The following is a 27,449-nucleotide window of genomic DNA, read 5'->3' as shown; positions in this document are numbered from 1 at the left end:
TGGATCAGTACGTTTAAGAACTGGTATGATAGGAGAATTACATACATTGGAGTCGGTTTCCACAACCACTCCTTGTGCAATGAGCTCGTCAATAATTCTCAGTAAAGCCACTACAGCATCTGGAGGTAACCTATATTGTCGAATTCGTGGTAATACCACTCCTGCTTTGAGTGTGACTCGATATGGTGTAATGTGCATACACCCTACATCAGTGGGGCCTTGTGCCCACAAGTGTGCAGGTACATTCTGTAACCGGGGATCCATATCTCTTAATACATAATGGCCTTTAAAATCTCGCAAAAATAAGCGTACTCCTTCCGGAGAACAGCATATTATAGCTCCTAGAGCTTTTAGTGTCTTTATTCCTAATAAGTTTTCTGGGCATGATTTTGTGAGTAATAAATCTGTAGTCCGTGTCAGAGGACCAACTGCAAGGGGGAGTGGCTGTGATACTTCATTAATAATAGGTTTTCCTGAAAATCCAAGGGAAACATTCTGTGAGCCTGAGAGGGGTGCCCCTGGAACCTCATTGTGACTGATTGTGGTCCTGCTTGCCCCTGTATCAATCAAAAACTTTCTGTCTTTTCCTAGCACCTGACTGTGTACATAAGGACCCTCTTGATCTACGGGAACTTCCATAAGGGGCAAGCCAAATTCCCTCTCTAGGCTGTTTCATGTGTATCGTTGATAATCAGGGTAGTCGTTCTGTGCGTATTGGTACATCTGTTGTGTTGTGTTCTGCGTTGCAGTTATAGGCTGTTGCTGTGGGACTGCCACAGTTTGTGATGAAGCTGGCATGGGCGGAATATGTTGTATATTCTGTGGTACTTGTTGCTGGACCTGATCTTGTCTAGGTACGCGCGGTCTCTCCTTGGTCTTACCCGTGGAGATATTGTGTTTCAGAACGGCACAATCGTTTACATAATGACCTGGCTGTTTGCAGTAGTTACATGTCCCTTTAACAGGAGCTGTCGTATTACTAGGCTGGGTCCCACCCTTTTTATGTCCTTCGGCGGGAACTGACTGGGCAACTAACATTTTCATTTTCGTGTCTTTCATACGTCTTTGTTCATGTTCTTGTTCTTCTCTAATTCTATTCTGGTGGTACTGTAACATTTGTAACATTTGTGAAGGGGTGTTAGCTTGCCAAGTACTTTCGACTTTCAATACTCTATTCTTAACCTGGGGCAGTGAATTCTCGACTAATTTCGTTACAAAAAGATGTGGATATGACTCGCTACTTGCTTTCAGACCGCTATTAATGCCAAAACATTTTTCAAATCTGGTATAGAAATCACTGGTATCTTCATCGGGTTTCTGTTTACAAGCTGAAATGGCACCCCAATCTTCCTTTTTAGTACTTAATAAACGTGGCAACACTTGTACTAACAATCCTGGTAATGCTTTAACTTTATCCCCGAGCCCTTGGCCCGGAATTCTAGTACTTTCTTCGTTTTCTAATGCAGCCCAATCAATCTTTGTGTCTCCCACCTCCCACTCTTTTTCTTTGAGTTTCTCGTATATACCGGGAGGCAGTAACACTTTCAATATTTTCATAATATCGGGATAAGTATAGTCACCCATTAGTATCATGTCTTTTATTTCACGGTGGAAACCTGCGGGATCTTTGTCATGACTAGGTACTAATTTTTTCATTTCCAATAGTTCTATTTTAGTTATGGGGGTGTACACAAACACACGTCTAAACGTATTGTCTGCGTTCTGTACTGGGTGCACTTCTCGCAACGGATTCTGTCCGTCCATGTAATACATTTTTCTTTCCATCACATGAGCTGAGTTGGTCTGTGGACATAGGAAGGCGCTATATCTGTGTCGGTGTTCTAGAATTATTTTAATTAGATCGGTACCTAGACCTCTCCATTTGTTCATGAGTAGTTCTATTAATATATCAGGCAAGGGGCCTGGGTCAGAATGTTGGCTTCTATATAATAAGAGCAGGTGTTGTATCATGTATGTACCAGCTAAACGCTGTTCACTCGGTGTCAGGTTCAAAAACGTATGCGCTAACGCATCATCACCATATTTCTCAGAATTGTCAGCCCATTGCACGGCTGACCTGGCTAATTCTTGTTCATCCATAGAATCGAGTACATGGTACCCCATTCGTTCTCGAAGTCTGTTATCAGTAGCTTGGAATAAGTGTTCAGGAGTTCTTGGATTGCACATGGCTTCTTGGAATATTCTTTTACTTTCTGGACGTACTGGCCGTATTGAATTATTGAAAGGTCTTCCCTTACCTACATATGCTATCGTTTCTCTGACTGGTAATTGTGTCTGCTCTGGGGTCTGCTCATGCTCATCCTCCTCCTCTGAGGATTCAACTTTGTCTGAATCTATTTCCGGTGGTGGCTGTCTTTTCTCATGCATCTTTTTTATTGCATTTCTTATTCTTCGGTACATATTTTCTACACAGGCCTCTTTATCGTGATTCCCATCTGCGATATTCTGGCCCCACCGGTGGAGTGCTTTCACGTCTTCCGGGTTCATACCCGGCCTATCCACTTCCCTTATGAAACAGTTTATAAGAAACCGTAATATCTTGGCTTTCGTATCCACTTTCTGATAGGTCATGGCCTCCTTAATACTTTCAGGCCCTACTCCTGTCTGTACGAACTGATATATTCGATCTAGATGATCTACCATTCCAGGTAGGGTTAATAAGAAGTTCGTAACTCGTCGTAAGCGTACTGATGCAAGCAACATTCTTTCGTCATTCTTTTTACCAGGCACTGGATCATATCTACAGTCTGCAAGACGATCTCCATGTAGTGTAATATCGCCTGTTTTAGGTGTACGTTGCTGTGCTAGGTCTCTATAGGTCAGCCGATGGGCCGGTGGCGGGGTCTGGTAACCTGTCGCTCCTCCGGACGCGCCTCCTGAGGCGCCAGCTCCGAAGGGGTTCGTTGAGTGAAAAGCGGAGGGAGCAGGCCCAGGAATAGGTGGAAGGACAGCTGGAAGACCAGGAGGAACAGGAGGAGGAGTGGCTTGTCGGGGAGGAAGGAGCTGACCATCTTGGTCGGCAGGAGGAGGTGTGCGTGGCGGTGCGGTATTTACATATGCGGGAGCCACATCATCTAGATAGGACGAAAGGAAAATGTCCTTTGCTGTTTTCTGGTGTGTTTTAGTCGGGAGCAGTGGGGGTGGTAGTTCTTTTGGTACCTCCGGGGTGGCTTTAGGCAAACCCTCGGTCAAGAGGGGGTACATGCCGTTCATGAGTGTGTTTCGCTGCCTGTCTACCTGTTCTAATTTTACTCGGGTACCTTCCTCAACTAATACGTTTTCCTGGGCTTTCTCTGGATCCTCCCTCCTTTTCTCTTCTTTTCTAAGTGCTTTTTCTGTACGCCTATGTGATTCTTTACGCCATAATTCAATGGCATCCTTCTGTGATTGTCTGGCTTTCTTTTTCCACAATGCTTCCTCTACCCTCATGATGCAATCTGCATCCCATGTCCCAGCAGCAGGCCATCTCTGATTCTCGGATAATTCTTTAGTGTAGTCCACCCATAAGTCGAGGAATAAAACGGCATCTAGGCCATGTTTGTGGTACATAAAGTACCCTGGAGTGTCCCTAGGTGGAATGGGAACAGCTTCTTCTAATACCCCTTTTCTAGTTTTTATCTGTCTTAATTTGGAGAACAACGGCATCTTGAAATCTGGCTACTTGGTTCTTACTCAGATATGAACACACTGAACACAATAATCACAATAATTACGATCGAACAATCACTCATACCACGACATTTTGAGACACATTAAAACATTTTGACATGAATGATGACAATTAGAAGGTAACTTACTAACTGCATAATACTAGATACACTGCTCAACAGTGCAGACTGAATATACTGCTAAACAGTACAGATACACTGTCTAAAACAGTGCAGACCAGGTCTGTGTACCCACACCTGTCTTGACCGGCACAAACTAATGCGCACGTCTATATGCGTCCCCAGCAACGGTACTCACCGGGAAGCACGGAAACGGAAGGCCTCGGAAACCCTGGACTGGATTCGGACTGGATTCGGACTCGACTCGTGACGCTGATACTTCGGAACGTCGGAACCTGGTGGGCCTCCGTATACCTCGGATCTTGCTCTCTCAGCTAGGCTCTGGTCGGGATCCTCCGCACTTCTCACCGCCTCGTCTGGGTGTCGATCGCAGCCTCAGTCACCTCCGCTGGCCTGAGGGAGATACAGGAAATCCTGCGGGTACGCGTAGTTGTCCGTCCGGCTGTGGCAGGGGGCCAGGCCTGCAACGCACCACCGGCGCGTGAGATGGGGGAGGGGTCCCTGTTCGGGCGCCAAAATTGTCGTAAATAATTAATTTACCGGTGCTTAATTTCTATAATCAATAAGAATAACTCATAATAAATAAGAGGCAAAATCCGTGATATTTGAGGTTTCTCAAAAGGGTTTTATTCCTATAAAAGGAATTGGGTGATTAGCATATTGGCTCGAGCCAAGGTGGCATACCATTCCGTCACCACATAGGTTCGGGAAGGGACAGACTGACAGAGTCAATGGTAATATGCGAATATGCAAGTATGCGACAATACATAATTGACAGACATTCATATATATAGTCAATGCATTACAGTAAAGGCATATGCAGGAGGCGTAACAGCTGAGAAGAGAGATAAGAATACGTGTACGTATTACAAAAGGCGTTACAATAGGCGTGCATGAAGGCGTGGACAAGAACGTTATTGAACATGATGTCACAAATAGGTGGATCCATAAATGAATCCGGCATCAGCAAAATTACATGGCAGAGATGCGCGCGCAGCGGGATGACGTGTAATGTACGTGTAACTTGAGGGGTGAAGGGGGACTTGACATTTAGCCCTACAAGTGTAGACGGATGTCTGGATGTCAGATCAACCTAATCCCAAATCGTATCTAATATCTCATGTTTAAGGAACGGCATTATCTGGAGGGAAAAGGTCTCTCGGACAAGAGGCAATTTCTATACTGGTTATGGGTGCGTGTATGAGCGTCTGCGTGTCTACATGAGACGCGAGGGGAGCGAAGGGAGGGCATGGGCCTACCATGGAAACAGGGCCATGAATTACTTGCATAGAGACAGTGAGGCCTAACCCTCTGCCCTGCAGCTGGAAGGATGTTGACGTGAATCTACTAGACAGGAATGTATTTTCCAGGAGTGGAGCAGATAATTCGAAGGTTGAATGCAGTCTTGGCAGGCAACGGGCTGAGCCGAGCACCGTTAGCCGCGCCAGAAGTAAGGCAAGGGTCACTGGCACAGAGGCAGCCTGGGCTGAGGTTTTCGGAGTCAGAAGGCAGGAAAAAGACTCGATGGCAGAATTCAGGCCTACTTCGCCAGAGCTGAAAAACGTGTAAGGTATACCACAAAAAGACGTTGGCATAGCATATTTAGGAACTGAATATCCAATCCGTTCATGGCGGATCGGAAAGAGAACATGTTAACGTTGGACGCAAATGTATTTGCGTCTTCATAGCTAGCACAGGAGGGAAGTTACATGCACTTCAAGCTAGTACATGGAGTCGGTGGGGTCTAAGATAGGGGACACAATCGATCATAAAATTTATATTACCTCACATCCCACTGGCGACGGAGGGGCTCTTCCAACCCCCCGATCATTCCCTTGAGCGTGCGGTTGAACCGCTCGACTAGTCCGTTTCCTTGAGGGTGATAGGGGGTCGTGAATCGGTAGGTGACCCCGCACTGTTGCCAGAGGGATTTCATATATTTTGAAATAAAGTTTGTGCCTCTGTCGCTGACGACTTCTCGGGGGAAGCCCACCCGGGAGAAGATCCCCATTAAGGCCCGGCCAACCACCGGGGCTGTTACAGTTCGCAGGGGAACAGCCCCGGGCAGCGGGTGGCGTGGTCCACCAGTACCAGGATGAACCGATGTCCTTGTGCTGTTCGGGGGTCCAGGGGCCTCACAATGTCTATTCCCACCCTCCCGAACGGGGTGGTGACAACTGGGAACGGTTGCAGAGGTGCTTTGAGTTTGCGGCCGCTCTTCCCGCTGGCCTGGCACGTGGGGCAGGACCGGCAGTGGTTGAGGACGACGTTTCTCATCTTTGGCCAGAAAAAGTGGGTCACCAGGCGACTGTAGGTTTTGTCCTGTCCCAGGTGTCCAGCCAGAGGGACATCGTGGGCCAAATTCAACAAGAAGTCTCAAAAACGGAGGGGCACCACCAACACTCGACTAGCCCCTAACTCCGCGATTCTTTGTTCACTATACAACAGGTGGTTGTCCCAATAGATCCAATGGGCTCCGGCGGTGTCTCCCGCGCTCTGGGCGAGGGCTTGCTGTCGTAGTCCCTCGAGGGAGGAACAGGTCTTCTGCTCTTGACGGAACTGCTCCTGGGTGGGTCCCCCTTCTTGACGCCACTGAGCCAGGTCGGGAAGGTCCTGGAGTTGAGCGAGCCCTTCAGGGGTTTGCTCAGGGGGGTTGGTGTGGTCGGTGTCCTCCACTGGAGCGACCGGGGGAGGAGGTGCTGGCCATTCTGGTTCTTCAGGTCGGGAGATGGCCCGGGCGGCCATGGACCGAGTGGTTACGCATGCCCAGTCCGGGAGGCCCAACATCCCCAGGTGCTCTCTTCTTTCCACGGTGGCCCACGGGGAACTCTCAAGATCATTCCCCAGGAGACAGTCCACGGGGGCATCATCTCGGACCGTCACCTTCAACATGCCGGAGACTCCTCCCCATTCGAAGGGGACGCAGGCCATCCGACACAGACTCTCGGAATTGTCGGCTGAACGGATGGGGCAGAGGATGTTCGGCAGGATCTGTTCCGGGGTCACCAGGTGACAGCGGACGGCCGTCACACTGGCCCCCGTGTCACGTAGTGCTTCGGCCCTGCGCCCATTAATGTTCACCCACTGACTGTATTTTCTGGTGTTGGCGGGTAGGGGAGCCCGCGGGACCATGTCTCTTCCCCCTAGGCACGCTAGCACCATGGCGGCCGGTTCCCACTCGTGTTGTTCTTGTTCGCATTCTTCCTGTTCTTCGGAGATTTGCTCTCCCCCCAGGGCGGCGGCAGCTACCTGGCGGGGCCTCGGAGTCTGGTTCTGTGGACAGTTCGGGTCATTGGCGTAGTGGCCGACTCGCTGGCATCGGTGACACGTGACATTGGCTCGGAACCCCGGGCGCATCGGGGGGTTGCCCCGGCCGGCCGGGGGCGGGGTGCTGGTAGCGGGAGCGGCCGGGGCGGTGTCTCTTCCCCGTCCCTGGCCTCCTCCTCCTCCTCGGGGACGGTGCTGACCTTGGTTGTTCCTGTTCTGTTCGTGCGGCCCACTCCGGCCTACTCGGGTGCTCTCCCATCGGTCAGCCTCGGCGGCGAGCTGCCGTGGATCAGTCAATTTACTGTCGAGGAGGTGCTGCCTGAGCTCGACGAAGCAGTTGTTGGAGAGGTGCTCCCACACCATGAGATTAAAAAGTTGCTCGTAGGTTGTTACGTGGCTCCCCTTGATCCAACCCTCGAAGGCTCGGCTGAAATAGTTTACATATTCCACCCAAGTTGTACCCGGGATCCGGGTGCAGTCTCGGAACCTCTGGCGGTACATTTCGGGTGTGAGCCCATATCGAGTGAGGAGGGCTTGAACCACTGTTGGATGTCGTCGTCTCGGAAATATTCTCGTACAACATCCTTGGGGATGTGGACCTTTTTTTCTGTCGCTCCTGGGGTGCGCGGTTGCTCGGGCACCCCCAGATCTTTGTTTTGCTTCCGTAGGTCTAATTCTGCCAGTTTGCGCTCGTGTTCGTATGCTAGTCTCTTTTCTTCGAGTTCTCTTTGCCTCTGTTTTTCTTCCCGTTCTTCTCGGAGCCGCAGATGTTCTAGGTTCAGTTTTTGTTCGGCTAATTTTAGTTCACCGTCCATTTTGAGCCGTGCCATTTCTAACTCATGTAGTCTGCTTCTTTCTCTCTCTTGGATCTCTTCCTGTGAGAGACCCGTGCTTCGCTCCTTTCTGATGCTGCAATGTTTTGGTCCGGGGGTCTGACGGCCCCGGTTTCTGTCCAAGACTCAATGGCGTGCTTGAAATCGTCTTTAGTGCTCAGACCGGTGGTAGCAATGCCTAGTTCAATGCAAAATTGTTTCAACTCACGGTGGCTGTACTCTTCCAATTTCTCTATCTGGAATTTCTCGGTGGATCCGCTCTCTTTGGTTGTCATTGTGGTTTAGTCGTGGGGTGAGCTACTCTCTGTACGATTACGCGTTGATTCGGATCGCGCCGCTGCCACCAATGTTAGACGGACCTGGAGGGTCGGCCGAGGACAAGGGGAGAGGTCTCCGGGGAGAGCCGTCTCCAGCGATCGTACAGACGAGTAACTTCCCCCCCATAGATGTACACCACACAAGATAAGGTTTAACGTTCTTTATAAGCAATCTTGAAGTACGATAGAATGGTACAAGGAGGTCAGGACTCAGGGGTCCCCTCGATTCTAGTCTCTTGGATGGGAAAGGGGGTAGCGGGACAGTCTTGTTACCAATCTGGTAGATGCGATGATATGATGGATAGCTCACAATCCTCGAGCTCGGCGTTCTAGGTGGACGGGCCGCGGCAGCGCCGGCAGGTCCCGAGATGATCGTAGGTAGCGACGGACCACGGCAGCGCCAGCAGGTCCCGGTGAAGGTGGTAGTTACAACGGTCCGCGGCAGCGCCAGCAGGTCCCGACGAGGATGAAGGATGCAGAAGGTTGCGGCAGCGCCAGCAGGCAGGACGATAGTTCACAAGGCAGGGCTACGGCAGCGCCAGTAGTCCGTCAAGGATGAGTTCTTCACGGGGTCTCTCGACTCCAGGATACAACTGCCTTCCTACTCTGGAGCTGCCCCAGTTATAGGTCTGGCGCCCTTTGATGTCCGGACCCTCGCACTTGGAGGTCGGGAGGTCCGGGATGAGGGAGTCCAGACACCCAGCAGGGGGGTGGAGCCAGTGCCCGGGGGAGCTGGGGGCGATCGGCACCTGGCGGGGGAGAGCCATCGACACTTCTTTCTCCCATTGACCTGCCAAGTGGTCCGTTCACCTCCTGGGAGGATGGTGGTGCCGGGATGTCGGGGCCTGGCCAGGCCCAGGGTTAGGGTCAAGTCGAGGCCACGCGGCCTCGTGGTGCAGGGTCCAAGATGGCGGCCGGGCGATGGAGCTGGTAGTGGCTCGGCCCCATGATACAGAGATGTCTGGGGGCAGGAGTCCCGTAGGGGACGGGGTGCGGGTTGCTTCTGTGGGTAACACCTGGAGGGCCGGGGCTCGGGCCCTGTCATGCGGGGAGGGAGCGAGCCCTTCATGTGGCCTGTCCAACACTGCCTCCTTCCTGGCCTCCAGCAATTTTCAGCAACAATAAAAATGCCATTATAATGCCTCTTGGAAAGGTAGCACAGAAGGGCTAATGTGCCTGCTGCAAAGAACATGTACCGTGCAGATCATAAAGTGCACATAATGTAAATAGGTCAGTGGGTTACTGCTTTTGTCAGTGAGATCCTAATGTTACTTGCAATTTATAAGTCAAAAATCCTAACATAGAACAGTGAGATATTGACTTTCATCTAAAAGATGTTTTTTGCCCCAGTGTTTAAATATCCTAATGTTGCAAAAAGGGTTCATTTGGATAGAAATCAATATTGGTTATTCAAGAGTACCCCCAACTGTGGTGTTATGTTTTAAATTCAGTGTTTGTGTTTCTTCAGACCAATCATTATTACACTATACTGCCTACTAATATGGTTGTCATTTGACTCCTACACCTTGTAGTCCTTTGTCTTATGTAACATTTACTATACAGTGATTTACACACGTACAATTGATTGTCTCTGTGTAATGTGTGTGATGTAAAGTGCCCAGACACCCTACACTGGTATCAGTGGTGCTGTAAATCAAATTAAATGCATCTGAGCGAAAGCGTGGTTATGGAGACTTGAGGACCATATTAAAGGGTGGTAGTGAGGGAATCCGTGGTAGAGGGAGTCATTGGGGTGCACCAGCAAACATTTTCGCCAGTCGCGGCCGGCATAGTGGCGGGGGTGTGCAGGGTTGTGCGGGAGGGCAAGTGGTCGCGAGGGAAGGGGGAGTTGCGTGGGGGGTTAATAAATAAATAAATAAATAAAACTTACCTTAGCGGGTCACTTGTCTTTACTGCTGGCTTCTGCTCCAGCAGATTCGCCCACCAGCCCGCCCCCAACCAAACCGGTCTGCTACCTTGCAGTGCGAGAAGCGGTAACATAAAATGGTATTTATAATACTATTTTATGTTTCTGCTTCTCGCACTGCGAGAAATCAGTGGGGCGGCGGTCCTCCACCCACATGGGGGAAGCCACCCCTGAAGGCGCCTACTTTGGATGTGGTTTCAGAACAGGTTCAATGTGGCTCATATGAAAGGATTGTTTGCAGGTTGAATGACCAAAGGAAGCAGTCGTCTAAGGACATTTGGGGTAGATTTCTGCAACATAAACGTTAACCGACCGTGCATTCCTGGCACGTGGATATGTTCGGCCCGATTCACAGAACTAACTTAAGACAAAATCCTAAACTTACTACAATTTTGGTATTCACAGAAGGCACTTACCCTTTTTAAAACTTGTGTGATATTGTGTGATTTTAAATACTTCACTTGATCCCCTGGCACTTCCTCGCATTTCCCCGAACAGCTGACCTAACGCTGGTACGGGTAGAACCTTCCTCCCGGTCGCCATTACCGACAACGAGGGAGCCACGAGACACGCCCATCTCTGCTGGCCACGCCCCCCTCACCAAGTATAAATAGTGCACGCTGACTACGAGCACGGCACTGATAAGAGACTCCTGAGGCGGAAAGCAGGGAGCGCGATAGCCTAACCTTTTTAAAACTTGTGTGATATTGTGTGATTTTAAATACTTCACTTGATCCCCTGGCACTTCCTCGCATTTCCCCGAACAGCTGACCTAACGCTGGTACGGGTAGAACCTTCCTCCCAGTCGCCATTACCGACAACGAGGGAGCCACGAGACACGCCCATCTCTGCTGGCCACGCCCCCCTCCAACGCCCAGACCACCTAACATAAATCATGTGTCTTTGCCGGAAGCTCAGCGGACGAGCGCAACGGGCGCGACGATGGCACGCCGAAGGCGTGCTTAAAGCAAGCTCGTCTGCGTTCGTCCGCGCTAGGCAGAGCCAGATCCTATAGCCAATACTACCGATCAGACGCGCAGATACGCAAGGGACACATTACTCCACCTGAACAAAGAGGTACAAGATCTATGCCGACACTCCGTTCTCGGGGATCACCCCCTCAACCGATGCTCTCACTGCCCGTACAAACTCACCCTCACCGGCCCCGACAACCCTCCCCACATCCCCAAGCACATGGCCCTAATCAACTGTAGATCCCTTCCCAAGCACTCACTGGAAATATACCAACTACTGGAAAACCATAACCTCGACGTTCTCTTCCTAACGGAAACATGGCTAGGACCGGACTCTGACCCCGACATTGTAAACTCGCTACCCCCGGGCTTCCTTATCCATCACTTGGACCGCCCCAAGGGAAAAGGCGGGGGTATCGCTATTATTTACAAAGACCACCTCTCATGCCGTCTGCAAGGCAGTCCTCTCCTAGATTGCGAAAACACCATGTTTTCAATTCAGATCTCACCATGTAAATCCTTATCGGGCTTCCTCATCTACCGCCCTCCTGGACCCCTAGGCCAATTCTGTGATTCCCTCATGGAACATACATTTACACTGGCCGCTACTCACCCCGAATGTCTGATGCTAGGTGACCTGAATATCCATTTTGATAAAAAGGAAGCCAAATCAGTCACTGACCTGATAGCAGATCTCGAAACTCTCCAGCTAAAATTACCTAGCCGTCTTCCTACCCACTCACTGGGACACTTACTAGATCCGATATTTTCCAACATCAATGACCTCACTGTCCTTGACCCTATTCCGGTACCTTGGACCAATCACTTCCTAGTCCCAATAAACTGGCAGCTAATCCCCACTCCGCGCCCCATTGCACTACCAAATAAACCTACGCGACCCTGGTCCAAACTAGATGTAGAAAATTGGAAACATCAGCTAGAATGCTCCCCTCCGGAACTCGATACTAACCCCATTCGCGCCGACGCAGAATTTTCTACATGGATAGGAGATACTCTGGACAAAACACTTCCCAAAAAAATCTCCAGCAACCCACGGGGCAAAGCCACCTCCCCCTGGTTCACTAGCGAAATGCGGCTTCTAAAGAAAGCTTGCAAGAGATCAGAAAGAGACTGGAGGAAAAACTTCGATGCCGCAAAAAAAATTGAATATAAAAAAACCCTCCTCAATTATAAAAAAGCACTTAAAACTGCTCAAATTAATTACTTTGAGGAGAAAATAAGATCTTCTACCAACTCATCGCGGGAAACGTTTCAAATAGCCAAGAAACCGGAGCCCCCCCCCCCCCTTGATAGAACCCTCAGCTACCCGCTGCAATGAACTCGCAGAATTTTTTAACCTAAAAATCAACAACATCATCAATTCCCTTCCTCCGCCCACTCTGGACACTTACTTCACCTCCTCCGCTGCCGACCCGCCCACCCCCCACATGCAGCAACAGCTGACCAGCTGTCAGATTTCACTCCCCTGACAACAGACACCATCTTTCAGATACTGAACTCTATCAAGAGTGGCTGCCCCACTGACCCTGCACCACTCAACATCCTGAAATTAGTTGCACCCACCATTCTCCCCCATCTGATCAAACTAATTAACAGCTCACTCGCCTGTGGCATCGTCCCCCCGAGCTGGAAAAAAGCAATGGTGAAAGCACTGATCAAAAAAACGCATCTGGATCCACTAGAACTGGGCAATTACAGGCCGATCTCCCTGCTCCCAGGCATTAGCAAAATAGCGGAGAAGCACGTCAACCACAGCCTATCCCACCACCTTGAAACCAAAGGACTGCTGGAACCTTCTCAAACAGGATTTAGGCCTGGCCAGAGCACAGAAACTGCAATATTGGCGGTGGTCGAGGAGGCAAGGAAAATCATGGACACAGGAGGATCAGTGGCAGTGATCCTCCTGGACCTAAGCGCTGCCTTCGACACCGTCAACCATTCTGCACTGGTCCACAGGCTCAGGGACCTTGGTATTGCAGGAACGGCTCTGGCCTGGCTCAAATCCTTCCTGGAGAATAGATCTTTCCAGGTGGCAGATGGCAATTTCACGTCCAAGCCTACGGCCATCAGCTGTGGGGTCCCTCAGGGCTCCTCCCTGAGTCCGACCCTTTTTAATGTTTACATGTCCCCCCTTGAGAAAGTCGTCACCCCATTTGGGATCAAGCTTCTAACCTACGCTGACGACACTCAACTTGTGGTATCCCTAAGCCAGCAAGACCACTCCCTCCCCAATCTTCAAACCTGTCTTACCGAAATAACTAAATGGATGAATCTTTCCCACCTCAAATTGAACAACGATAAAACAGAGATAATGATTTTAGGCAATAAATCTCTCTACAATCCCACATCCCTATGGCCACCCACCATGGGTCTCCCCCCCGCCCCGAAACATGAAATTAAGAGCCTGGGTATATGGCTAGACGAGGGCCTCAATTTCTCGGCCCAAGCAAGGAAAACGGCGGGAACATGCCACGGCCTCCTACGATCAGCAAGGAAAATCTTACCCCTACTTCCGGCACATTCCCGCATACTCCTAGTTCATGACCTTGTGCTGGCCCGCCTGGACTACGGTAACGCCCTATATCTGGGGGCCCCCAAAAAAGTACTGTCTAAACTCCAGACAGTACAAAATGCCGCAGCCCGCATTCTCACAGGAACCCACCGCCGCTGTTCAGCCAAACAAGCCCTGAACACCTTACACTGGCTCACCGTCCAGGAAAGAATACAATTAAAGGCTCTTTGCACCACCTACAAAATTTTGCACGGTAAGGCCCCCCCAATACTACAAAATCTCATTTCACCTCACACCACTACAAGAACGCTTCGTTCCTCCAACTGCAACCTAGCCTCCATACCTAGAATTAAGAAAGCTCGCTCGGGCGGTCGATTGTTCTCTTACAATTCATCCAAACTTTGGAACACCCTACCCCCAAACATCAGAGCCCAACCCAACCTTCTCTCATTCCGCAGAGCACTCAAAACATGGCTATTCCCGTGATACCCTATTGCAGAAGGTTTCTTGTCACTTAGCGCTGGGACGCTCACGGGCAGCCATGCGCTCTACAAATCAGCAAAATAAAATAAATAAATATTCACAGAATTTAAGAATCCTAACTTTAGGACTCCTAAATGGCTTCTGTGAATACTGAAAGTCTTAAAATTAGGATTTTTCTCAACTTTACTACTACTAAACTGATGAAAATCTTAATTTTAAGACTTTTGTTATTCACAGAAGGCATTTAGGAGTTCTAAAGTTAGGAGTCCTAACTTTACTACTCCTAAACTGAGAAAAATCCTAACTTTAAGACTTTCGGTATTCACAGAAGGCATTTAGGAGTCCTAACGTTAGGACTCCTAACTTCTGTGAATACCGAAATGAGTAAGTGCCTTCTGTGAATACCAAAATGGTAGTAAGTTTAGGATTTTGTCTTAAGTTAGTTCTGTGAATCGGGCCCGTTCTGTCTGTGTTGGTGGGGGCTGGAACCTGAGGGGAGGAGGGAGTGATGGAATGAGGGGCCGGAACGATGCATTAGACGACATGGAGTTCTGTGGCTATCGCCTTTTTTCTGTTTTTATTTCTGTGCCCCAGTAGGGTGCTTTATATATAGGAGCAGATTTACAAGAAAGTGACGCATCAGTATAGATGCGTCACTTTCCCTGCACCACCCTGAGAAACCCTTGTGCCACCAAGATGCGCCGTAATTACAATACGGCGCACCACGGCGCAAGGATTGACAGATGCGTCACAAATTCTGATGCATCTGTTGGGGCAAAAGTCACGCATTGCTGGAGTTGTGTCGCAAGCACGACGCAACTGGAGCAATGCATGACGAGGCCTATTCCCACTACACTGCGTGACTCCTTACTCCTGTTTTGACGCAGTGGCGTCCTAGAAGTGATGCAGTGAAATCTTGTAGATTTAACTGCGTCACTTTTACGAGGCTTTCCTGCGAGGGAACGCCCACCTTTCATACATTATATCTGGCGCAGGCATAATGTGTTGCAGGGCTTTACAATGTGACGCATCTCCCTAGATGTAAATTGGCCCCATTTTTTACGCTGCTGCTGCATCACAAAAGTGACGCAAAGTGTCGCTAGGGGCTTGTAAATCTGCCCCTATGTCTACCTAAGTCTCCTGACCCATATTGCAGCATGATGGTGTCAAATACGTGTATGTCTTTACTGATGTGCCTTAATGACCTTTCTATCTATATATTTATAACCAATGAAGAATTATTATCATTAAAATAATGTGTGCATTATTTCCAGTCGCCCTTCTCAGTCCCAGCAAACCCTGGACTCGTGTTTTGCACTCCGCCATTCTACGTGTTCAACGGAGGGCAAACAAGGAGAGGTGTCCAGGCGTCTATCGGCGAATCTAGAGCAAACCTCTGCTGTGTACCCAGGGCGTGCTCTGTGCGAGCACAGCGCCGCGCCTCGGGGCGGAGTCTAGGAGCTAGACACTGGCTCACCAGGTCTCCGGTGCCTCGCTCCAAGAAAGACATGCCCATTGCTTTTCTTACCACTACAAGAATGCTCGTGACGTCACAGCAGATCACAAAGGCCTGATTTGCAGAGGAATTAGCGCGCCCAAATAACACCTAGGTCAATGGTTTATTTGTAAATGAATACATGCCGGTGCCCAAAGTTTAGCTTGGAGACACGCGGCTATATTGACTCCACCTGATGCCCTGTGACGTAACGCAAAATGACGCCCCCAGCAGAATGGGATGAGGGGCCACCGATTTCCTATATTTTACAGCTATGAATTGGTCTTGGGTTGAATAGGAACCACTTGAAGTGTTGGGGTCCCCTAGAGGGTTGCCCTCTACGCCGCGTGTGCTGGAGGGGCATGCGTTACGCCCCCGCGGATGCCTCTTTCATCTCCCCCCCCCCCCATCCCTCCCCCTTTAGCACTGTTTTCCCTTCTTTCTCTTCCTCTTCCTCTGTTTATCTCTCCCTTGCTCTGATTCAAAGTGTCATAAGTTAAATGAGTGCTGGTCAACCAAAATGAGTTCCGGTGGGTCCCACCTGCATCCACCAGTTCCTCACTGTAATATGTAAATTGTCCGAGTTATAAGATGTACCAGTAACCTGCCGCCCGAGTGAGCAAATCTGTTTCTGGGAGGGTCTGTGGACGCCCAAGGGTGATGCCACTTGTAAAAGAAAGCGAGCAGCCAAAAATGTTCAAGTTTGTGCATCTTCACAAATCTTTTGCAGGTTAGCGCCTAGACTAAACATTTTCAGATTTCATTCTCATCAAGAGTATGGGACCGCCCTTTTCCATGTTGGAAATGAACATTTCCTCAAAATATAGGCATGAAAGTAAACCCTGCTCACTAGATCATGATATCCTGTAATTCCTGATGAGAGGTCGCCTGCTCAAGCAGGTGGAATGCTAGCTGAAGAAATGAGTAAAGATGGAACAAAAAATCTGGGAACTGATGTAGAAATGGTGGCTGTAAAATCTTATTTCCCTAAAAGCTTTTAATCAGGAATATTTCCGTCCTCACCCCTCCCCAGAATTGCAGATACCCACAGTCCCAGCGGTTAAAAAACAGGCGGCTTGTGGTCACTTGTAACAGGGTCCTTTATGAGTGATTTTCTGACATTTTTAGTGAGCCCAACCCTCAGTAATCACGATCACTGCATTGTACCAATATTTACATATCTTGCTTGATTGATGTTTCGTCCTAACAACTTCTAGCTTAGTTGATTCACTTAGTTATGATAATTATATTTCAGATTGTTTTAAATCTCAAACTCTACATATAACGTTTTACAAAAAAAAGCTGATGACTGACTTTTGTTCTGGTTCCTGTTGTAAGCCTTGTAGAATCACAGGGTGCACCTGCTGTTACCGCAAATTTAGAGAACAGAAAACAGGTGTCAGAAGAACTTTTTAACAGATTTTAGAGAATCTGTTTTGGTGCTTGCTTCATCTTGAATTCATTTGTCCAACTCTCCTAAGAAGCACATTTTCCTTAATATCCACCTCTTTACAAGTCGCAGTGTTATTTTTTCAAAAGACCATGTAGTGATTCATACGTCTACCTTTGGTTTATTATTAACCCACCCAACAAGCGTATCAGGTGCACACACCCTGGACATGGCTTCCTCTGAGAGCGGGCCACCCAGCCATGTTGAGTAAGGGCTTTGAAATGTGTGCTAGATGGAGGCAGTGAGCCGACCTGCATGTTGACTCGCTGATGCCTGACGGATAAGGGGAGGAACTGGCTTTGAAAATCAGTTGAGACTGAATCCACCGCCACGGTAGGGCCGAACCCACGCTCTCGTCCCGACCGCTGGAGAAAATGTGTCCCATCACCATGAGGACCTTCGCTATCATCGCTGCATGTCTTTCAGGTAAGATCATTGTTCAAAATATGGAAAGCCAATATGTATGAGTTTTCAACCTTGTGAGTTTGATAATAGCTGAAGATTAGCAAACACTATGGAATTTCCATAAAATGATGTATTGGCAATCGAAGTAGAGGGGATTTGTTTTTGCTGTGGATTGAAAGAGCTTATGACTAAGCTCCATAACTGTAAAATGATAGGTTTGAAGAAAAAACAAGCATGTGCAGTGTTATAACATCCGCTGGCACCCCATGAATCAAGAATCGATGAAAATAAGGCCTACAAATGCATAAAAGAATATACTAGATTTTATCAATCTTGCAACTTTGCCTGATGATACTGAACATAATAAGCGTAGAGATTGTAGGAAGTGTTGAGGGCACATGGAAGCAGTTTTGGAATATAAAGTAACAGATGGGTTAGAAGTTGCACCAGGAAGTATGCTCTGTACGAAGAACAAAAGACCGGCGGAGCCGCTCTTGAAGTCGACTCGTTAAAGTTGTAGAATCAGGTAAAGCTCTACTTCTACCTCAACAGAAGAGGTCAAGAGTATTATTGTACAAGTTGTTGTTAATGAAATACACCTACCTTCCATGAGAAAACACCCAGGTCCTGAATGAGAGTTGGGTGGTGACAGAAAAGGCTGCATTTTAAGGAGGAAGGGCATATCCAGAAGATGGTCCATCTATGGAATATCTTTCATGGTGGAGAAAATTCCACCAGTGGGTTCTCCCCAGGAAATAGGACTGTGCCAAGAAATCAGACGGTTTTCAATGACACCATCGAATCCATAAACCAGATTTAGACTATGAGTCTAAGCTAAAGACCTGCATTAAGTTACTCTAGTATTGAAGGGCAGGACCAGGTACTTTGAAATGCTTCGCCAGGACTTTCAGGTGCATAAAGGCAGAGCGAACAGGAACAGTAGTCAGACCACGCCGGTTCGCATAGGAGTCCACGGACCTCAGCGTCGACCATTCAGCGATTTGTAGTCTAGAACCCCAAGGATGAATGATTAAGAATGAGAACAAGGGAGAGAACTTGGAATTAGAGAAAATGTATTTTCCTGAAAAAATATCTCCCTGTTATGACTGTTCTCATGAGGAGCATGGCTGGTACTGATTTGCATAAGACGGGTCTTTGTCAAGAGTTGATGGTGTGTGAAAAACGATGGACTGGAATGAGGCTCTGAACGAATGCTAGTGACTATGACTAACTCAAGCATTCAATCCATCGCCCTGTTGTTGCAGTTGACCCCCCATGCCCTATGACACATGTTTTACCCACAAAGCATCAACTTCAACCTTTGTCGGGAATTTATCTTTGTGTGTTGTTGAGCTAACATACTGGCCAGGGACAAATTGGAGCACACAATGATAACATTGAAAGGTAGGGGTGTTACATGCAGAAACTCTACAGAGAAACTAGAGGTCAATAAATAAAGCCATAGCCTGGAAAAACATCCCCCTCAAGCTCCGTCCAGCCTCCCCGCTGCCAGACTCCAGAAAGAGACTCAAGACCTGGCTCATCGACAGAGACACAGAGCCCGGATACCACTTGGGGTGACAGTGTTGTCAGGGCCAGACTGGGAACCAAAATCAGCCCTGGCAAAGTCCTCAACCGACCCCCCGGGGGAGGTTGGGGGTGCGACTGAGCTCTTTGCCGGGGCCGGTTTTCGGCCAATTTTGTTACAGGGCCAATTTTGTAGCTATGGGCCCAAAACCGGCCCCCACCCTTGCTGCGCACCGGGGGATTGCCCCGTGCCTGCAATGGCCAGTCCGGCCCTGAGTGTTGTGCTTTACAAATGCTGTTTGATTGATTGATTGAACACCTTCTCACAGTGAGAGTCTTATTACGTCTTATGACAAGATAGATAGTGATAAAACAACAGATGAATAACAGGCAGACGTGGTCAAAGCAACAAATCTTTTTTTTAATCTACCAAGGGTTTCTTACAGCAAATTCTTATAACTAATAAGAGAATTTATTGTGACAATAAACAGATTTCAAAACACTATTTTGAATGCAATTTATTGATTGACTAAATGTATTGTGTTCTGGGAGAGATGTAATGCAGTGGCTGTGAAGGTCGCAACATGAGACAAGAGAAGAAGGGGAAAACCAGGACTTACTTTAGGAAATATGTTTTCGGTCAAAGGAGTTTTCTCTAACCAGAAGAGGCATTAGCTACATCAACAGGTCTGGCCTTTGCAAACATATGCAATTAGTATATTTTAAAACATTTTACAGCACGCTTAAGTAAAACAAAAGTCACCACCTAAACATGGCCGTCAGGTGCTTACAAAAGATTTACTTATGTGGTTGTTTTACTGGTATTTTAAATGTTTATTTTAAATAAACCATTCAGCTTTCCCATGCAGTCTAATATTATTTGTGAACGATACAAGAATAAACCACTACATAATCACTAAAATTGGGGAGCTGCAATGTAACTTTATAACTGCACCTTTAAAAGGAGGCCTAATCCGAACCACTGTTTACCTGGGAACCCAAAGTGCAGGCAAAATCGTCAGCATTCAAAGTTATTATCAAAAATAAAGTACACTTTAAACCAGCTTTGCCCCTGAAGAGAAAGGAACAATTTTTAGTCGGAAGTGAAAATGTGCCCTGGGTCTGTGCAGTCAATCAAAGTGAAGACAGTCTGCGGGTAAAGTGCGCTGAGGCATTGCCCATGCTGTGTGGGGCAACAGCAAAATGTGAATGACAGTTAAACAGACCAATGGATGAAGCCTACTGCCAAAAGCCGCTCTATTTATGTATATCTTGTATGATTTTAAAAAACAGTGGTCTTTACAGACAGCTGTTGCAAAGGCCAGACATAAAAACAGTGTGGCTGATTGACAAAACCATTTATGAATACTGGAATTAGCACTACTGGTGTACTCTTTTAAGTACTTTTACATCCCTTTGTGAATCACCCCCAAAATGAACAACTCATTATTAGTAAAAGTGCAAAGAGTCACTGTCCTGTTTGCATTTATTGTCTATGAATTTTTCCTTTAATATGCGCCTATTACTGCCATAGACTTTAATGCCCTTGTATTACGGCGGGTAGCACTTCCGTGACTGAGTATCCCGCCCGCCAAACCCTAAATAAGGTCATTAGAAAGTCTTGGAAGTGCACGTAAAAGAGTTCTAAAAGAGCTATATGTTATGTACCCCAAAATGCCTTTGTTAATTGGCCCCTGACAACACAATCTTCTAATTGAGCACTTGTCAAAATTTAAAACACAAATTAGGGCCAAGTCATGTTTAATTTTTGCACTCGGCGGGCTTATTATTTGGAACCAGGACTTATTTTTTATCATCAGACTTTGACCGAGAGCAGGAGAGAGAACAACAGAACCGGGAGCAGGAGAAAGAGAGGGAAACAGTGACAAGGGGAGAAAGCAGGCATGAAAAAGAACCTCCGAAAATTGAAGTAGTGAGACCGGAAGTCTGGGATGGAGGAAGAAGGAAGCATGAGGTGGAATGAAGTGGAATCTAAAATAAGCAGACTTGATCTTCGACAGCCCTGGCTGGCGGCAGCCCCGGTGGTGGCTCCCAGGAGCGGCCCGTGCAGCTAAGAGTGGTGAGGCTGGGTTGGGGTTACCTGCAGGGGCCGCTCCTGTTGGCTCCAAAAAATTCCTTGGGCCCTTGTCCTTTTTTTTGGACTTACGCAGCGTGATCGCTGCCTAAATATGTTCATGGAAAGTACCCGGGCCAGTGCCAGGATTTTTAAACGCCTCAGCAAAGTGATATTTTAATGTGATATTTTGGCCCGCTCACTTGCATCATCTGCCCCAGAAATAAAACAGGTGCTATAGTTTGCGGGTATGCCTCAAAGAATTGCTACTGAAAATTAGTCAAATTGTGTATGAGTTCGTTTAACTGTCAGTGGATCTATTTTTAAACAAATTTTAGGAGACCAACTGCAAATTAATAATACTAGGATTTTTGGCGCCACGGACAAGAGTCAGTTTCTAATTTCGTGCCTTCCCGCCCTCTTGGACAGGCCTGTATTTGCAGCTGCAGGCCGGCGCCTCCTGCTGTACAATCTTGGAATTACCGTAAGGTCTTTCCTCGTCTAACGGCAGTGCCCGTCCAGATTCTTGGTGGTACTTTGTCAAATAATTTTCACAACAGGGACAAACACGGCACTTTTGACAGTAATTCTTAGTTAGAGACTGCTTGTTGGGCTGTGTCCACCATGCGGGCAGTGGCCCTATTAAAGGAATTATAAAGCCGGGCACAAATTTAGATTCATATTATATACCAACTTCCAGTGGTGAAAAATATTTATCACGTCCATTGAACACCATTTCCCCAGAGAGATTGCGTAGTATGGGTGGCAAGAGAACTGCGGTAAAATAGACTAAAGCAAACACGAGTTCAGACCATGTTTGCCAGGGTTACACAATAAGAATTGAAGAAAATAATTTTCTTTCCACTGTTTAATAGTGAAAACCTACCAGAAACAGTGCAAAATCATTTTGCACTATTGTGTTTAACGAAGGCTATGAACCAGGTTTTCTCTTTTAAAAAAAGCTATAGCACACGTAATGCCCTGTATGTTATGGGGCTGGAACAATTTGCTTGATTTTCCTAGTTTTAAATGAAAGTAGTGCAAAATGCATGTTTTCATCAGTGTAAAGTTAGTGTTATATTTAGCTAGGCGTGACCCACATAGATGGCCTCAAGTGTAGTCTACGTTAAATTACCCTGCTCTCATTTCCTTGCCTCCATGTTGCTACTTTAGTCTGAGCAGCTACTAAATTTGTTATCTGCAGGCCCTAATGTACCTTTATGATTTTATGTGTGTGAATGTATTATTATTATAGTGAGTGAGATTGAGAAGTGAATGTATGTTTAGTGAATGACTGTGGGAGCGTGTGGGGCGTGAATGAATGAACGCATTTTTCTGCTTGAACTTTAATCATGACACACATTAAGCCTAATGTTACTTTTATGTCTGTATATGTGTTCTAAAGTCTTTATATGGATTCATTATATGAACTATAATTTAATCAATAAATTATTTCTATTTTCATAAAAAGACATATTGAATTTGTGTGATGTATCGCTGGCTCTGATACGCAGTCACCTCCCCCTTATCTTCCTGGTCCCGTGCTGGGACCATTAAAGTAACCCTGGCAGGGTAGTTCTTGCTTTCTATTTAGCCGATATTTAGCTATGGTGTCTAGAGTTAAAAGTAGGCAGTGATAAAAAGTGTATTTTACATAGCGCTTAACGCACAGTTTCACCTCTTGGATGAGATAGATGAACGATTGTTGTTACACAATGTATCGCCAGGATGAAAGACTTGAAGCCTGATTTGGATTTCGGTGGACGGGTTACTCCATCACAGTGATTACAGATATTCCCTCCTCCGAAATATAAATCCCAAAATATCCTATGGGAACATAGGACCTTACTTAGATCTCGGCGGATGGAATTCTCTGTCACAAACGTGACGTATATCCTGTCCGCGGTATTAAGATCTCCATAGGATATAATGGGATCGTAATATGGTGGACAGGTTACTTCGTCACATCGGTGACGGATATCCCGTTCTCTGAAATATAAATCCCAAAATATTCCATGGGAACATAAGACCTTTCTTAGATCTCGGCGGATGGAATACTCCGTCACAAACATGATGTATATCCTGTCCGCAGTATTACGATTACCCTAGAATATAATGGGATCGTAATATGGTGGACAGGTTACTTCGTCACAACAGTGACGGATCTCTTGTCTGCTAAAGTATAAATTGCATAGGATATAATGGGAGGTATTTTTCAGCGGACGGGATATCCATCACACTTGTGATGTAGTAATCCATCCGCCAAATTCTAAATTAGGCCATAAATTCGCCCTACCAGGATTTAAACTCGTGACCTACACTTCACCCAGATGTGAGTGGCAAGCATTTAACATGCTGAACCATTAGGTCTTTTATGTCGTTTCTGGCCATGAATATGCATTGTTGCTTTTAGTTGGCACCAAGTCCTGAGTATCTACCAATACTTGTGTTAGAAATAGCATTGTGTCAGCACTTTCATAACAGTGCATCAGATTTAAAATACGCACAATTGGTATCTTAAATAGGGGCAGAGAAATGGCAAATAATAGCCTGCACTATGTATTTATTTACCAGTGATGGCAAGACCGTATATGTCGTTATGTTATGTTATATTGATTTGTGTAGCGCACTAAACACCCAAGAGGGTATCCAGGCGCTTGGGCAGGTGTGTAGTAGGTTTGTTGTCCCCAAGGTACTCATTCAAAGAGTCAGGTCTTCAGCTTCTTGAGGAACCCAAGAAGTGAGGAGGAGGGCCTGATGTGTTGAGGGAGGTTGTTCCGCTTATCACAATTGTCACAGCTACAGAGTGATAAATTCACTTTGGCGACAGAAATTACTCAAATCCTAAGCATTTTCTTGCACTTATGCTCACCTAAACCCTGATTAATGAACTTTGGTGGAAGAATAATGCCACTACTTATTTATGATTATCATATCTGATGTTATTAGGTCTTCCAATGAAAGTGTGCACTTGTATATTCACTTCCGGCCTATTTTATATTTATACTTTCAGCCTCCGGAGCAAATTGTCTGTAGTGATAAATCGTATATATGGCTGCAGACTGATGGAACTAAAGTCACAGTGCCAAAATCCTATCTAGCACAATCAATACTTGATGAGTTTTGAAACCCCCTGAATGCTACCTACAACTTGAGAGAATGTGGAGGTGTGGGGCATATTCCTCTATCGTGTATGGGTGGGTTTGTGCTTGTTCCTGGGGTAGGGCAAAGGCTGGCCACAGAGAATGTGGTAAACTCCCATACATTTGTCAACATTCACAAATATTCCAAGTTTACACACCTCAGTGCCAAAATATGTTGGAGCAAGCGTTCACACCACCCGGGAGAAAAAGAAAACTTTACGTAAATGTAGTGGAGGGGGCACATACATTGAAATCTACAGTTTGCGTAGATTTGACGGTATGCTTCTAGTGTTATTTATCGACGACAACAAATGTACACAACTCATAGGTATAAACCATGGGTGCATACACTTTTTTGTAAATTGTGCCTTATTGGTTTTCCCACTGTTTTGAAAGTACCTAACTAATAAAAAACAAAATCATATGTTCTGCTGTAAAAATGCTCATACTATAGAAAATTCAGTTGCTATCTTCCTCCAAGGTTGTCTGATTTTCACAACTAGATGCTTGAAGAACCGACAGCACAATGAATGACTCCCAGATAACATGGCCCAGTTAAGCTCACAATGTCCTCATTGCGTGTTACTTTGTTGTCATTTGAATAGCTCACCGTTTGCCAATGGTAAAGCTCTGTAGTGCTGTCGGTGGCGGGGGTGTTGTATTCTGCACACTATTCCGGGGTCTCCATTGTAGACCAGAACATGGGTTATTTTGTGCTGATATGTTTCGGTTATTGTGTTTTGGTCCGCCATTTTGTTCGGTGGAGGTCTCACAATTAATGAGATATGGATGTGTGATTTTGGGGTCTAATCTTGCTGGACACCAGTTGTTTGGGTCTTGTGGCTTAGTAGAATAATGTGCCCACTGTATGGGTATGTGTTTGATCTCATGGTCACAAGTTCAAATCCTGATGGTTCCATTCAGCCTATCACCCTTCAGAGGTCGATAAAATAAGTACCACTATTGAGTTGGGTAACAACATCTGTTATTCAGAGCCAAGATACCCTTGGGTAAACAAATGCTGTACAAATTCATGTTACGTCATCAGTCTCTAGGCTTGCAACATTCAAGTAGTGATGCTCTGAACCAGTTGCTTAGCTGCTGTATGGATGCTGACCAGTCATGGTAGACAAGCTGTGGTATCACAGGATGTAAGTAATGACTCTTGCTCTGCTGAGGTATAAAAAATTGATACTTGTATAGCGCACTACTCACCCGCAAGGGTATCAAGGCGCTTGTACGAATACCGCTGTGGAACCCATCCTGGCTTTCCCTGTGAGGCATCCACTCCTGGGCACCCCCAAGGTGGAGGCCAGGCATCAATAGCGTTGTGGGGGCCGTTGTGGAGATTAAGCAAGCTATTGTCCAGAGTTGCAGAGTGGGACTCCATGATTGGAATAGGCACCGAGGCGAGAATTATCAGGTCCGTGGAATTTTGAGCCCAAGACCCGCCGAGGCGGGGAATTGAACCCTGGTCCCGCTAGTTCCAGGGGAATTACTTTTACTTCTCTGCCACACCCAAAACGAGCTCCAGCCAACAGTAATTAACTTTACGTGTGTGTGCCAACTGCTAGACCTCGTCAGAGAGTTGCAAAATGGTTCACAATGTCAAATCTCTATGATTTTTGTGTTTTACGTACAGAAATGCATGTTTATGTAAATTCTAGTTAATTGGGATTACGTCTGTGGCTAATATGATGTGTAAAGGCAAGAACTTGGTTTGAAATGCTTTCGAACACACCACTTGTATTTGTTCCTAGGTCCCCACTAAAGGCTGTCCTAGGGTGGGTCTTTGTAACACCTGCAGTTATAGGCTGAAGAAACAGTGTTAATGTCCTCTAAGAAGTGTTATGTAAAAACTCGTTTGGCTGTTTCGGTCCACAGATGTCTAAAGCATTGATGCTGGTCATGATTGATTTAGTGGCTTCCCAGAATGCCACAGTGGCGAATGGGAGTGACTCAGACGCGTTGCTCCAATGGGCGGGCTGGCAAGAAGTTCCTTGCAACATTCAACATGAGCTCCAGTGACTCTGCTCCTGATCCAGAAGTAGTAGGATGGTTGCTGTTGGGTTGGCCCTACTTGCTGTACCCTTCAGAAAAGTACCACAGGCACTCCATGCGTTTCGACCCAGAGAAAAGTTTGAAGATGTTAGGAATGCGTTAAAGATGTGTCAGTCTTGTTACGGCTTGGTGTCTCTCTAAAAACAAAAAGGGTGCAGTGTCAGGGTAATGTTTTTCATATTCATTATATTTTCCATTGAAAACATGTGATATCTGTTCAAAGTCCATGTAGTGGGAATTAAACCACTCTGACCAATCCGGATTCAGAATACTGTGTCGGTCTTATACAAGAAATACGCGTAGTTAGGTATCATTGATACGAAGGCTTGTACTGATTTTTTTAAAATTAAAGATCAGCAAGACTGATTCCCTCTCCCTGTCTAGCTTCCGCCCATTCTGAAGTATCTATCTGCCTCCTGATGCATGAACTGGTTGTTGATGATCATACTCCACGCCTTGCATTAATTATTAAGTTACTGGGTTTCATCGTAATACGACAATGTTGGCCTTCGTTTAATTTGTTTCATCAAACATTGAATCCCCCTCAGGAGTCACATTCATTTGTTCACCCCTTGTCCTTTCCAGGACTGATTCCAGTCACTCCCCTTGCGCCGCCGGAACGTCACTTTTTGTGACGTTCTGTGGCCCCGGAGCCTGTTCCATATTTACGAGGCAGCACTAAGCTAATTATTTTGGGCTTAATTCTGCCTCGTAAATATTGTTCCCTTTAACGCAGTTTTCTGCTTCAAAGGGGCGGGTAATATGTGTTGCTCGTGGCGTTCCCAGAAACATCCATGGCTTTTTGACACTGCCCCAGATTTACGAGAAATCATAACTCTGAGGCAGCGCCAAAAACGTACACCTTCCCAGGGGAGGCGTGAGAGAGTCATAGCTAGGAGAAATTTCTTTATTTCTCCTTGTTTTTACTCTACACAGAGAAAGAGAAAAAAGCCTCTTGTGATTGTTTTTGTGCAGGAAAGTTTCAACTCCTGTACAAAAAGAATCCCGCCTGCAACGCAGGCACTCTTGCACAATGGTGCAAAGGTGCCTGCATTGGCGCACGGTTGCCCATTGTGTGCCAGTGCAGGGGAAAATGGCAGGAATACGCCGTATCTGATAGATAAGGCGCATTCCTGCCCTGTTCTTTTGGC

General features: G+C 46.8%; 1 protein-coding gene across 1 annotated transcript in view; it reads left to right on the top strand.

Annotated features, from left to right (window-relative positions):
• The first annotated feature begins 17,262 nt into the window (after positions 1-17,262).
• The window catches only part of VSIG1 (V-set and immunoglobulin domain containing 1), a 104,137-nt gene continuing 93,950 nt past the window's right edge, over positions 17,263-27,449 (top strand). Inside the window, exon 1 of the mRNA XM_086918470.1 lies at positions 17,263-17,514. Coding sequence (XP_086774596.1) covers positions 17,463-17,514 — 52 coding nt within the window. The 5' untranslated portion in view covers positions 17,263-17,462. The remainder of the gene's footprint in view (positions 17,515-27,449) is intronic.

This window comes from Lissotriton vulgaris, chromosome 4_1 (assembly GCF_964263255.1).
Source record: "Lissotriton vulgaris chromosome 4_1, aLisVul1.2, whole genome shotgun sequence".
Classification (NCBI taxonomy): domain Eukaryota; kingdom Metazoa; phylum Chordata; class Amphibia; order Caudata; family Salamandridae; genus Lissotriton; species Lissotriton vulgaris.
Note: the sequence above shows the minus strand (reverse complement) of the source record. Positions and strands in the feature narration are given on the sequence as shown.